The sequence below is a fragment of the Fukomys damarensis genome, unplaced genomic scaffold, assembly GCF_012274545.1.
Source record: "Fukomys damarensis isolate Sample0158 unplaced genomic scaffold, DMR_v1.0_HiC HiC_scaffold_21, whole genome shotgun sequence".
In the NCBI taxonomy this organism is placed as follows: domain Eukaryota; kingdom Metazoa; phylum Chordata; class Mammalia; order Rodentia; family Bathyergidae; genus Fukomys; species Fukomys damarensis.
In genome coordinates, this window is record NW_022900933.1 from 40,265,652 (window position 1) to 40,279,675 (window position 14,024).

General features: G+C 60.4%; 1 protein-coding gene across 1 annotated transcript in view; it reads left to right on the forward strand.

The window, feature by feature from the left end:
* Window positions 1–14,024, forward strand: part of Exoc3l4 (exocyst complex component 3 like 4) — a 20,563-nt gene that overhangs the window by 677 nt on the left and 5,862 nt on the right. Inside the window, exons 2-7 of the mRNA XM_010607370.3 lie at window positions 1,833–3,460; window positions 4,756–4,881; window positions 6,407–7,062; window positions 8,178–8,416; window positions 12,900–13,318; window positions 13,817–14,022. Of these exons, the coding sequence (XP_010605672.1) occupies window positions 12,916–13,318; window positions 13,817–14,022 (609 nt within the window). The 5' untranslated portion in view covers window positions 1,833–3,460; window positions 4,756–4,881; window positions 6,407–7,062; window positions 8,178–8,416; window positions 12,900–12,915. The remainder of the gene's footprint in view (window positions 1–1,832; window positions 3,461–4,755; window positions 4,882–6,406; window positions 7,063–8,177; window positions 8,417–12,899; window positions 13,319–13,816; window positions 14,023–14,024) is intronic.

A 14,024-nucleotide genomic window follows, 5' to 3' on the forward strand; every position in this document is an offset into this window, starting at 1 on the left:
GAGAGCCCAGGCCCGGCCGCGAGGAGGTGGCTCTCCTTGGTCTCGGCCAGGGCTCCGTCCGCTCCGCTCGCGCCGAGCCCTTCCTAGGAAGAGGCAGTGCGGGCAGCAGGACCCAGCTGGCGGCTGCCCTGCAGGACAGAGCTCCTCTTGTTCTCTCGCTCGAGGCCACCCCTTTCCAGCCTCTGCTTCCCTCTCCAACTCCCCTCCCGAGCAGTTCTCCCACCGGAGTCTGGAGGCCGCGGAGTGCCACCGACGGATCTCTCTCTCTCTCACCTGCTGGCACCTGTTTTTATTTTCAGTACTGGGGATTGAACCTAGAGTCTTCACATTGAACCGCATCCCCAGCCCTTTGTTATTTTAGGATAAGGTTTTCCTAAATTGCCCAGGCTGGGCTCAAACTTGCAATCCTCATGCCTCAGCCTCCCAGAGTGCTAGGCTTACAGGCACACAGCACAAGGCTGGCGTTTGCTTCTTTTGGCTCTTGGGACCATGACTTTGAATTGGATCTTACTCATTTTAAGGAGTCCAGTGCCCAGCACTGGCACTGAGCAGTGAGTGCTGCTGTTCACTTGATTCTGTCAGGCCTCTACGCACAGGTCAAGGGAAATCTGCGTCACTGTGCAGGGGCTAGTAGGCTCCAGGGGCAATGCCATCCGTGTTCAACTCTTTCCCTGCAAACCGGTGGTGGGGCCTGGGGCTGCTGCCCTTGGGTTGCGCTGCATCACCCAGAGACACGGGACTGTGCTCCCCTCTTCACAGTGGACAGACACAGCAGTAATTATCGATGAACGAAAGTTTGGTTTATGGATTAGCGGGCCATAGAATGGTGATGAAAATGGGTGGTGGAGTGATAGAAGTGCAAACAGCTGGCTGGTGCTTCCACATATTGCAAATGTAAGAATGTAATGTGCAGACAACGGGAATAATGGAAGCCGGTGGGTGGGTGGACCACTAGGGGCTGATGAGCGAGTGAGGGGTGAATGAGCCCCTGAGGACCGATGCAGAGGCAGAATGAGTGTATTGGTGGGGGTGGAGGTTTTGGCGGTGCAGGACCTGGACGTGTGGCAGATGGTGATGGGGGGTGCAGAGCCAATGGGTGGCAGCTGGTTATGCGACGGCGATTACTGGTAGGCAGAGGGTGGGTGGATAAGGGCGCTGGACCGATGGGCACTGGCAAACTGCAGGCAACAGGTGGGGGAGGGGTGCCAGCGGCAGTGAATCCTGGCAATGTAAATGGCGGTGGACACGCAGTGTGCGGCGACTGTGCTGTGGATGGGTGGACAGAGGACAGTGCTCATGGGTGAGGACTGAAGGGCGGATCGCGGCGTGGGCTGGACAATGTCTCGTGGGAGTTGGAGGATCGCCCTCCTAGAGGCATGAGTGGGGAGCAGATGGCGATGCATGGACGGTTGCTAACTGGGCGGAGAACAGGGTGGACTAGTTGTGCAAGGTGGGTTTGGCTAGGCAATGAACTTTGGACTCTGGTGAGTAGATTCTGACCAGGGGAAAGTTGGGAAGAAGATGGATGCCTTTTAGCGAATGGAGGCTCGGAAGGCGAGTGGTGAATGGTGGAGGCACGGTGGGTGGGTGAGAGGATGGGTGGAGGCTGAATTTGTTTGCTTTCGTTTTGTGGTACTGGGGATGAGCTCAGGTCCTTGCGCTTGGGAGGCAGGCAGCAGAACCACTGAGCTAAATCCCTGGCCCCTGTCTGCTGACTAGTAACAGTGGACAACACGTGAGCCACAGATGGATAGATAGCTGTTTTTTTCAGTACCAGCCATAGAACTCATTCTCCCACTGAGCTGCACCCCCATCCACTTTTTATTTTTCAGACAGGATCTCCATAAGTTGTTCCTAAATTATGATCTCCTGCTTCAGCGTCTGAGTAGCTGAGGTTACAGGCAGGTGCCCGAGCACCCGACACAGGTGCTAAATGTTGGATGGAAAGCTGTTCCATGGTGAGTGACGTGTGGCCAGGTGGCAGACACATACACGGTGAATGCTGGACTGATGGGCGTGTCCCAGAGGTGCTGGTGCTGGGTTCCTTGTGGGTGTGACTGGAGGATGGATTTCGCACTGGACAGACCCGCAGAAGGCAGTGGGTGGAGCCCGCTTGGTGGATGGTGGTTGGAAGGCTGTGGAGTGGGTCTCGGGGATCAAGCTGGGTCGCTGATGTGGGCAACGACAGAAGCAGAGGTCCATGCTGCCAAGAAGGCTGAGCAGGCCTTGACGGTAGACAACGGGCTGCGGGTGATGGGTGGCCATGGGTGGTTGCGGGGAGCCTGGGTCTGAGCGGACACGGGCCTGGAGCTGCCTCCGATTGGCAGGGTTGGCCTGGCAATGAGGAGCCGGCACCCTGCCGGGTGGGCGAAGGGGTGCTGACTCAGAATAATGCTCTGGCGCACCTGGCCCTGCGCACCTGCGCGCAGGTGTGGGTAGCCACGGAGGCGGAGGTGCTCTTGGCGCTATGGTCTTCTGTGAGTCCCTGGGCCCCAGCTCGCGCCCACGGCTGTCTGGATCTCGAGACCTCCAGGTCCCTGTCCTGGCTGCCCGGGCCCTGGTGAAGTTCCAGCAGCGACCTGGATGGGATCTCAGGTGAGGGAGTCTGCGGTGGGTGGGCCTGGGCCTCCCTCCCCAGGTCTAGTTCAGCCTGGAGTAGCAGCCCCTCGGACACCCACCAGCTCCTCCCGCACTGCTGCCCTCTCCTGTGTCCTGCTGCTGTCCACAGGGGTGTCAGCCTGCCAGACCCAGCCCCTGGCTGCAGTGCAGGGAACTGAGGTTGGCCTGTGACTTCTGGCAGGCCTCTTCCCAAACCTTGCTTTGGTGGCCTTGGCCATGGCCCCCGTGGGGTGGGTGAATGTGGCAGGCGGGACATCAGTGTTCCTCAGAGGAGGGCCCTGAGGACGTGGCACCCTGTGTGCAGTGAGAGTCTCTGTCTCTGACTCTCTGTCTCTGTCCCTGTCTGTCTCTATCTCTCCCTCTGTCTCCCCTCCCTCTCACCCTCATTTTTTTCTCCCCTTCCCCCTCCCTCTCTGAGGAACTGGGCACCTTGGACTCTGGCTGATGTTCCTGCAGGGGCTACTCTCAGCCTCCTGGCTCCAAACCCCTGTAAGGCCTGGGTGCTTTGTCCCTCCCCTCGCCACTCCCTGCCCAGGACCATGCTCCTTCCTGCTCCCCACCAGGGCCCCAGGCCTCCCAGGCCTTCCTCCCAGGAAGTCTCCCCTCCTCTAGCCCATGCCCTGCAGCCCTGGGCACTGAGGGGCAGTGTCCAGTGCCCCCTGTAGTGGGGCTCAGCAGATCTAGGCAGGGCCATGTGTGGGTGTGGGCTCCAGGAGGAGAGATCGGTGGCAGTAGTCCCTCACTCAGCCTGTTTCAGTGCAGCTGTGGCAGCATGAGCACCTCCCAGTCCACTGTGTCAAAGGAAGGCCTGGCCAAGGGCAGGGGAGGCCCCACAGGGAAGGTGAGTAAGTGGCATGGGATGGGGCAGCCAGCCTTTAGCCTGGCTCGTGCAGGGGGGGGCATGCCTGTCCTCATTTGGGAAGACAGTTGCTCATTTATTTATCACTTTTTATGTTTTGAGATGGTCTTACTACGTAGCCCAGGCTGGTCTGGAATTCATGGTGATCCTCCTGCCTCAACCTCCCAAGTGCTAGAATTACAGGCATGTGACAGCACACCTGGCCAACTGCTCTTTTATAGAAATCTGGTGGCTAAAGCAATTGAAGGGGAGCCACTCTGGCCTCATCTAGCCAGGGGTCACTGGGGCTTGCTCCCCAAGCCCAGAGCACACTTCGCTGGCTGCATGGTGGTATAGTGCTGGAGTCCCAGCCCCAACTCCCGTTTCTGGGGTATCCACGCACAAAACCTGAGGACCCTGAACAAAGGGGTGGAGCCCTGAGACATGGTGCTCCAGTGGAGCCTGAGCTGACCAGGGAGGGAGAGCTGGGGTCTTGGGCACGGCCACCCTGCGGGCTCTGCCATCCAGGTCATGCTCTGGAAATGGTACCTGGGGAGGGAGCCTGCTTGGGCCCACCTGCTCTTCCATGCCTCAGATGACCCAGCCTGCTGGTACCCGTGGTCCCATACTTCAGGCTCCCCTTGGTAGTTGGTTAGAGAAGTCCTGGGCAGAGCCCAGAACACTTTGGGACCAGCTCTCAGGGCTGTAGCGTGCCCGGACTGCTGGGTGCCTGCCCTTCCTTCGAGCATCTGTGCCCTGGGGGAAAGTGAGCCTGCCCCAACAGCCATCCTGGCTGGCAGAGATGGGGATGGGGCCCTAGGGAGGGGCTGCCCAGGCAGGGGCTGCTGGGGCACCAGAGATGGTGGGGTACAAGGTCCTGCCACAGCCTCTACCCTAAAGGCCTTGAGTGGGAGGTGGAGATGCCAAAGGTACTTGGAGGGCAGTTGTGGGCACTGAACCAAGAGGTGAGTGCCAGAGCTCAGGTTGCCATGGCAACAGCTTCCAGGCTCCTCCAAGCAGAGGGAGTAGGCCAAGGCCCAGGCAGGAGACCCCAGGAAGGGGCTGCTCAGAGATAGGGGGCTGTGGGTAGCTGCGTGTGTGTCAGCCCTGAACAAGCTTCCAGGGTGACTGTGCCTCTCCAGCCTCAGGCTGTCTGTGAAGCAGGATTCTGGGCTGAGCCTGGGGGCACCTGGCCCCCAGGATCCCTCTGGCCCCCAAACTCAGCCCTGCCCTAGGGCTCCAGGCTGGTGGGGTGCCCAGGGCCTGGTGCCACCCTCACCCTGCCCACCCTCCCATAGGCTGCAGTGGGCACCTGGGAGAAGGGCCCTTGGCTGGGCCCTCAGCTGCCTTCCATCATGGTGGAGCCCATCGAGGTGGCTGCTGTGGAAAGCGGGAGCTGTGCTGACCCCTGAGGGCACCCAGAGGTGAGCTCCTCAGAGCCAGGATGCTGCTTTGAGTGCCAGGCTGCCCTGGGCGCTGAGACAAGGGGCCACTGTCCCCACCCCTCTAACTGCTCACACCCCACCCATCTCATGGCCCCACGAAGGGCATGGCCAGCTGTGTTGAATGAAACTGCACATTCTCCCCTTGCACCACCAGCTTGGGTTCCAGGCTTGGAACAGCACCAGTGTGCTGCCTCCAGGCCAAGGGAGATCAGGTTACAGGAGAGTGTGGGGGGACACTGGTGGCCCTGTGGCTGCTCCCATCCTGGCAGCAGGTGCCATATTTAAAGGCTGGAGCCTTCGCAGGACCATGGGCAAGAGGGGTCACCAGGGACAGACCGAGGCCAGTGGGCAGTGGGGTTCCCTGCAAGGGGACACGAAGGCCGAATCTATTCCCTGATGCCCTCCAAGGGTCTGTCCCCAGGAGAGGAAATGAATTTAGCCCCAGCTGGAGCTGCTCAGCAGCCTGCCTGCCTCTCCCTGTCCCCACCCTCAGCCCTGCGGTCAGTGACTTCTGCAGCTGGGGTGCCCAGGAGGTCCATGCCCATAAGCCTCACCTCTGCCCCAATCCCCTCACCCCCTGCCAGCCTCCTTCTAGTGCTCAGGCCAGCAGTGGGCACTGCCCTTTGGGCCCTGGGGAGGTCCCAGTGTGCCCCATGCCACCCTTCACTCTGCCACCTCTTTTCTTGGGTGAAGGGGGTGCTGGTCCCTGAGCGGTCCCTGTCCTCCCTTCCTCCCTCCCATACCCCTGGGGCATGTCCTTTCCCATGTGCCTGTCATAGGCTTACCTCCAGCACCTGGGACTGCCCCAGCTGTAGCCCCACAACATGGAGGTTTTTATATCCTTGTAGCCCCTCCACAAGTCCGCCAGGAGCACCAGCAGATGGCACTGGCAACGAGTGTGCCAGCCTTGGGGACCAGGAGAACCTGGCCCAGTGACAGTTGAGGATGTGGTGTGGCTCTGCTGATTGCTTGGGGTGCCTCCACACCAGGGTGACCAAACTGGGGCACAGAGGGCAGGGCCTGATGGACTCTGGACAGCAGAGCCTCCTGCCTCCCCAAGTCTGGCCAGGGCCTCAGCCTCTGCCATTTGCCGCCATGGCCCAGGCCTGATACACACCCTCCTTGTTCAGTGGTTTGAAGCAGAAATAAAGGCGCTTCCTGGTGGCCACTCTTGGTGGGGACTGAGGGGCCGAGGCCAGTTTAGGTTCCACGGTGCCAGGTCGGTGGCTGTGTGAGTGTTTGGCTCACAGGGTAGGCAGAGTAGCATGGAAGACTTTGGGGCCACTGCCCTGGACTTGGGGAGACCTTGCCACTCTGCCTTGGCGTGGGCTGTCAGAACACGTGGGCTGCCTTGGCGTGGGCTCCTGCCCCTCCTGGGGAGCCACTAAGCTGGCCACAGAACCCATGTGGGACATTGGAATGTGAAGCACCTCTTCCCATCTCACTGAGGGCCTTGTTCCTTCAAGGGTCCATCAACAAGGCCCATTTGCTCTGTCCTGTGCAGGAGGGAATGCTGAAGGACAGGAAGCTGGTTATTGTCTGGGGATCCCCCTCCTGACCTGAGCTGGGCCCGAGGACACTGTGGTCTGTACACGTGAGCTCAGCCCAGAGTATAGGCCCGGGACTGGAGAGGACCCAGCACCCCACTAGCCCCAGAGTAGATAGGCCCTCTCCCCAACCCAGATGCCAGGGCAGTGGGGGAGAGGCCAGAAGGCCCTGGGAGTGCTGCAGTTTTAAACCCTGGGCCAAGCTGTGAGGGAGGACAGGGTGGGAGCAGACACCTCTCAGGAAGTGTTGCCCACTCGTGGGTGGGGAGTGCAGGAGCCTGAGAGCAGAATGTGGGGTGTTGAGACAGATGTCTACCCCCAAACACGGCACAGCTGTACTGGGGCAGAATGCCAGGTTACTGGAGACCCGGCTGGGATGGGCTCAACACAACACCCTTGGTAGGCTTGCTGTCTGCCAGGGGACCCGCGTGGAGAAGACCTCCCCTCGAACCTGGAACCCTGAGGATCTGAGCAAGCAGGGCAGGAGCGGCTGGAGGCGGGGCCAGTAACGTCCCGCCCCTCGACCGGCATCCTGAGCCCCGGAATCGGCCAACGGCTCCCCCTGGCGGGTGAGAGGGAAACCTGCTACAGAAAGAGGGAAATCGCGCCCCAGGTGAAGGGGCGGGAGTGGGCGCCGCCCCCAGCCGGGAGGGCAGAGGAGGGTCTCTGTTCTGCACCGTGGACCCCCAGGGGGGGGTGAGATGCCAGCACCAAGCACAGCAGGCCCCTGGGCGCTTCTCCCTGCACTTCCCTACCTGGAAGCGGGCTCTCAGTGAGGTGAATCCATTTAATCCCAAAAAAACTCCCATTTACCCTGGGCCCCAGTGCCTCTCCCTTTACCCTCCCTCTCAGTGGCCCCTGCTCTGCCTTCTCCTGACCCTGGGTCAGCCTGTGTCTGGCTCCCAGAAGGAGGACTGACCTTTTCCACAGGGATTTTACTGAGAACTTTGAGAAATAAAACATGGTTTAAGCAGACCTTGGGCGCTTCTGGGAGTTTGGGGACGCTCGGTGAGCAGCACCCCCACACCCTGGGCACAATAGGCTGCTTGGACATGGATGACCTGAATGGAGGAGACCTGAGGGGAGGCATCAGGGCCCAGAGGTGACCTGGGTGTGGTCCTGGTCTCTGTGGGCCATGTGCCTCGGGGAGGTCACCTGGAAAGTCCCCTCAAGCGGTGACTGCCTGTCTCCTGGTCACAGCTGTTGGACACACGCAGGCCAGGAGGCCAGTGGGGCTGCTGGAGGAGCTGAGGGAGAGACCTGGCCAGGGTCACCGCTCAGGCTTGAATTGAGACACACACACACACACACACACACACACACACACACGTGTGCGCGCACGGGGCAGCCAGGTGGAGGGGCCAGCACCTCAGATGGTCAGCTGAGGGCTTCCCAGAGGAAGTTCTGGGTCTGAAGGCCCGGGGCCCACAGTGTCCCAGACACCTTCCAGTCTAGGGGCTGAATGCTGCTGTCCCCCATCCTTATGTCAAAGGCTGAACCACAGAGTTCATTAGGAGGCGGGGTCTTTAAAGGGGTCACAAGTTATAATGAGGCCCGTACAGGGATGGGCTGGGCACAGGGACACCTATGACCACCGAGGAGGCGGCCTGCGGGTGGAGAGAGGTGCTGGAGTTCAGCTCCCCACTGTGATGACAGTGCCCAGCACAGGCCTCTCTTGGGCTGACAGGCCTGGATCTGTCCCTGCAGATTTTCCCGGTTTCTTTCCAGACGCTCCAGTGGAATGCCCCTAGGAAGTCTGGGGCTGCTCTGACTTGCCTCTTGGATCTGATCTGCTGCCCACATTCCCCGTCCATCACTCAGGCTTGGCCCTCTGTGGTCACAGTCACTCCTGAGTCACCGTGTGTCCCCTCTTCTGGCCCAGCTGTGCCCTGGCCATCATGGGTCCACCTTCACCAGGGCCTGCGTCTCAGCAGGTGCTGGGGCTTTGGGGTGAGCCTGGAGGACAGGTGAGTCTGTGCACCTCCCTGGAGAGAGGAGACCCTCGCCCCTGGCCACGGCAGGGGCTAGTGGGCCTGTCTCCCCCTCTGCCACTGTCCTCAGAGCTGCGCTCCATCCCTCCGCACCCTGGCCTATGATCCTGTGTTCTGCTGCAGGGATCAAAGTTTGGCTCCATCTGGGCTGGGAGGAGGGGTGGGGACTTCTCTGAAAGTGAAAGGTTTGGGGGCAGGGCGGGGGTGGGGCCTGGCAGCTGGGAAGTCCCAGCTGTGTGCTTCCCGCCTGGGCAGCCACGCCTGGACTCCTTGGAGGCCCCATGCCCAGCCCGGCTCTCAGAGCCCCGCTTGCCTGGCCTCTGGGGGACCCTGCGCCAGGGCTGGGTCTGCTCACTCAGCAGGTATGAGGGCACACGGTGCGGGGACAGTGGGCGCAGACTCAGGGACTGGCACTGTTCCGTCTCTGGCTGTGGCCGCCTAGGATGGCCACTCCCAGGGGCAGCTCTGGCACCTCAGGCACGGGCACACACGGCAAGGACACATGCTCAGCCTCAGACCCACCAGGATGCATTCCTGCATGTGCACCTGCCACCTGCCGGCTGGCTGCAGCCAGGTCAGCCCACTCCCTGCTCCAGGGCACCTGGCCCAGGCCCCATAATTATCCCTCAGTCACGGGAGAAGGCGCCCTGGGCAGGGACTGGGGCCAGAGCAGGTGTGGACTGAGTTCTGGGAGGAGGAGCCACTTCTGCTGAGCCTGGAGGGAGGTTGCAACTGAGCAGGGTGCGGTGCTGAGGGCCTGGATAGCAGCCTGCGAAAAGGTGAGGTGAGTGCTTCTCAGTGGTGGGTGTGAAGGGGCGCAGAGGAAGCCCAAGGAGCCTTGAATGCAAAGGAAAGGAGAAGGCTGCACTTCTGGGGGTAGCTGCCAGAGGGCTGTAGGCCTGGTGGCACCTGGGAGGGGGTCTCCTATGTATCTTGTCTGTTGCTGTAATTCTTCAGGCAAATGCTCTGGGGTGGCAGTGAGACACAGGCCCTTGTCCTTGTCCTTACTGTAGGAGACAATGTCTAGCTCTTGTGTAAGGTGGCTCTAGGAACCAGTAGCCTCCGGACTGCTCCAGGAAGACATGCCCAAGATGGGAAGGCGAGTGGTTAGGGGGCTGAGAGCAGGTGGTTGTGGTGGCTGTGGGGAGGTTGGAGGAGCCTAGTCTGCCCAGGACCTGGCGCAGGGCACAGTCATTTACCTGCCTGTGGTGGCAGTGGCTACTTCTGATGGGATCTACCAAGGTGTTCACACTCAGCCACACCCCAGCTACTTCTGACTCTGAAGAGGGGTGATGGGCCAGTCTCGGGCTGGGGGTGCGGGGAGGAGGGTGGGTGCTGCGACAGCAGTCTGGGGCAGGAGGCAGGTGAAGTGTAGGCCTGACTTTCTGCTCTTGGCCTGGGTGGCCCAGGGTGGGAGTTTCCAATGCCAGTGTCTTCTGTATGACATTCCCACTGCTGCAGCTGGCCCTGCAGGGGTGTGCAGGACCATGGGCTAGGGCAGCAGCATAGACCCCAGGCTATATGGGCAGGCAGAGGGGAGAGGCCTGGCTGGGAACCCTTGGAGGAGGCTGTGTCACCAGCTCCGCAGCCTGGGGACCACAGGGCATCCTCAGGGGGAAAGCGCACTGCTCCTCAACTGTGCTCTGGGGCGGGAGGCTCCAGGCCAGGGAGGAGGCCAGGCCCCCTCAGGGACTTCTTGGAGGTGGGGATGCCCCTGCACCCTGCAGCCCAGATTGGATGTGGGGAACAGAGTGATGGAGGTGGGGGGAATCTGGAGGGAGGCGGGAGGTGGGGTGTGCAGACAGGGGAGGCCCAGAAGGCTGGAGGGGTGCAGATCAGAGGGGCCCCTAAGGTGAAAGCTGGAGGAAGGTCAATCCAGGTGGACCCCTCTGAACCCTGCTCCCCACACTGGGTCTTCTGTTGTGCAGGAGCACCTTGCAGCATCCCTGAGTCCTGGCCCCATCCAGCCCCCACCACTGAGCTGGATGTATTGAGGCAAGATCCGGCCCCCTCTTGCCTCAGCTTCCCTGGGAGGCAGGAAAAATGACACCCTCAACACTGAGTCTTGGGGACCTGGGGTGTGTCAGCTGTTGGGCAGCGCATACAGTGCTGCTTACTAAGTGTGACCTCTTGGCCACGCCACCAAGGCAGGCCTGTCTCCAGACAGGGTCCTAGGAGGTTCTCCATGTGGATAAGAGCCCAGGCCCACTCTGTGCCCAGGAAACTGCAGCTCACTGACTTCCCACAGACAGACAGGCTGCAGGACGCATCAGTAAGAGGCATAAGGGATTTATTAGGTGGAACTGTTTTGTTTTGTATTTTTGAGTGTAGGTCAGGCTGGTCTCAAACTCAAGGCAAAACTGCCTCAGCCTCCCAAGTGCTAGTATTACAGGTGTGTACCACCACACCTGGCTCTAAGAAGAAATTTAAAAGTGCACAAAGAGTGGGAGCCCCCAGCAGGGAAAGTGCGTTTCCTGGCACTGAGAACATTTGTGCTTCCTGGGGTGAGTGGCAAAGGCAGGACAATGGCCCATTTTACAGATCAGAGCTCTTTGTCTTTTTTTTTTAGATGAGCAATTTAATCATTCTTTGAATACTCTGTTTCTTTACCTGAAGATTGGGTTCCTGATCTTTACCTTCTCAGCCAAGCCCATTTGTGGACTTGCAGTGTCCTCAAGGAAGCTGGAGTCTGAGGACTTTGGAAGGAAAGAGGGAATCTGAAATGGATCGCCTTGGGTGACCCTGACCACAGCCTTAGCTTTGGCTTTTGTTACCTCCTTCTTTATTTCCTATATCCAACCATAGGTCCAAGTCCTCCTTCCCCACCACAGTGGTGATAGGGAGCCAGAGCCACCCAGGGGCAGGGCAGGGGCAGCCTGACCGGAACTGTCCCTTATGTCCCCTGTGCCAGGCACCAAGGGAGCCGGGACGGTGGCCAAGAGGCCACCTGGGCAGTCCCCTGCTGCATGTGGCCAGGTCTGAGCTGGGCAGGGTCCCTGAACCCTGGGTCAGGGAAGATGGTGACCTGTGGCTGGGGCGGGGCCGATAAGGCCCCATCAATCACCTGGGCTGGCTCCCCAGCTGGGCCTCCTTCCAGCTGCCAGCTTGAAGCCTGAGGGAAATAGGCCCAGCAGCCTGGGGGCATGGGTGAGGGTCTGCCCTGCATGTCTTCCCAGAACCAAGGCCTGGGAGGGCAGCTCCGGCCCCACATCCCCCAGGTCTGGTGCTGCTCCAGCCTGGGCTTTGTGGGAGTGACAGGTAGCCAGGAGAGGGGCTGAGGGCTCTGCTTCTGCTGGGTCTGTGACGGTAGCGGGTCAGGCCCCTCTTTGGGCCTCAGTTTCTCCAAGGGTAAAGTGCAACCCCGCTCTCAATGCCGTTCCCCACCCTGACCTGCTTGCACAATGAGGTGGGTAGAGGTCACGGCAGCCAGGAAGTCCCCCTCCTCCTTCCTGCCCTGCCTCAGGGATAGCCAGCCTCTGGTGGCTCCCACAGCCCTGGTCCCTGGTGCCACTCTGCACTGTGGGGACCCAGGAGCCAGGGGGAGGTACAGAGGAAGAGCAACATGGATGCCCTGCAGCCCCAGCTAAATGTAGACCGAGGTCCCTTGCACCACCTCCCTTGGGGTGCTGTGGGATGTGGTAGGAGCAGGGTGGTCTTGGCCTCCAACTCCATGACAACAGGGCAGGGTGGGCCCCATTCTTGTTTTGGGGGAAGAGGTGAGCCAGGGGTTCCAAAAGGCAGCAAAGGGGCTTCTGGAGGGAGGGTTGGGTCATTTTAGGACTAAGGTGACCCGGATGTGGTCACAGTCCTGCCCTCCTTGCAGGCTGGGGGTAGGATGGCCCCAGGTCCCACTGCAGCTCCGCCCTCCAGTTCTGATGTGAAGTGGGGCCTGGCAGACTGGGTGAGGGAGGCAGCTGGGGAGGCCCCCTCTGAGGGCACTGTGAGTGCTTCCTGGTAGAGAAGTACCCATGTCCCATGCCTACCTGCAGCTGGGCGTGGGTGCTCCAGCCAGGCCACGTATGCTTCCCTTCTGACAGCTCAGTGCTGCTGCTGCCTGGGAGCCTGCCCTGAACAGCTTGGGTCTGGCCGAGCCCCTGGGACCTGTTACTGGGTGGCACCAGGGTGCCCTCCAGGCTTTTTTTTTTCCAGCTTTAATTGAGTTTATTGGTACATTTTAGGGATACAGTACAGTTACATTCATTGTTGGGATCTTGTACCTCTACATGACAAGTCTTGATTCTCATTTTTCCCCCTTACCCCTGCCCTCCCTTCACCCCCTCCTCCCCTCCCCATCTACAAACACTTTATTTTCATCTTTTCATTATCTCACATTTTTTTCTTTTCCCTTATTACCCTTCCCCTACCCATCCCACCTTCCCTACACCTTTAGCTCCTTTCTTCCCATTTCTAAATGTAAGTAATCTCCTCCAGGCTTTTTGAGCCTCCTTCTCACCCCCAGGCCTCCTGTTGTTGAGATGCTGTCCCCACGGAAGTTGACCCCTGGAACAGAGCTGCAAAGCCCCCAGGAGCCTGGGGGTCCAGCGACACCAGCTTGGGGCACCCGACGGTCGAACAGCAGGGTGGAGACCAAGGCGCACCATGTGGACTCCACAAAGCCAGGCCTGGGCACATTTCGGCGGGCCTTGTCCTGGGCAAGCCCTCGGGGTGCCACCCAGCTGCCCAAGGAGGACCCAGGCCGGCCCCAGCGAAGCTCCCGGGGCTCCCTGCTCCAGTCCTTCCGGCGAGCTGTGGGTCAGGGTCCAGCTGCTGGCCAGTCCCAGGTTGCTGCTGTGCTAGAGGAGCCCTCTGTGGTCAGGAGTGGTGCCAGCCAGCAGGCAACATCTTGGCTGGGCCCTGAGGAAATGGAGCCTGAGGCAGGTTAGGGCTCCATGGACCACACTGCCCACGGGGGAAACTGAGGCTGGAGGGGGCAGCAGCTGAGCCCAGGCTTCCAACTCTCCTACACCCACACTCTCCTGCTCAATTACCCTTCAAGTTCTTACTACATCTTAGCAAAGGAACCACACCCCCAGGAGAAAGTAAAGCTCAGAGAGGTTATGCTGGGATCTGAACCTGGATCTCGACCATTGTAGAAGTCCAGGGCCTAGGGCGTGGAAGTGGCAAAAGGGCAGAGCAGCCACAAGTTGACATTGAATGGCAGGAAACGCCCAGCCTGAGCTCTGACCCTATTAGACCTGTAGTCAGGGAGCGCCTAGACCCAATCAGTAGGGGTGGAGAGAAGGTGTAGGGGCTGCAGGCCAGCAGGAGGGGCTGCACCAACGGCTCTTTTCTTCCTCTTAGAGGCTTTCAGTGGGGCCCAGGGTCGGGGGGGGGGGCTGGGTCCTCCCATCACCCCTCTTCTTCCTGCCTTCGCAGAAGGCAAATCCGTGGCCGACCTCATCACCGAGCGGCAACTGGTGGCGGCATTCGAGCAGCTGCGACACCTGGAGATGCGGCTGGCCTCAGAGAAGGCATCTCACACCTTTGCGCAGGACCCCACAGCCTACGCGCGGCGCGCCATGGACGTGTGCCTGCACTACGATGGGCTGGCCGCCGAGATGAGCGCCATCGTGCGCGAGACACT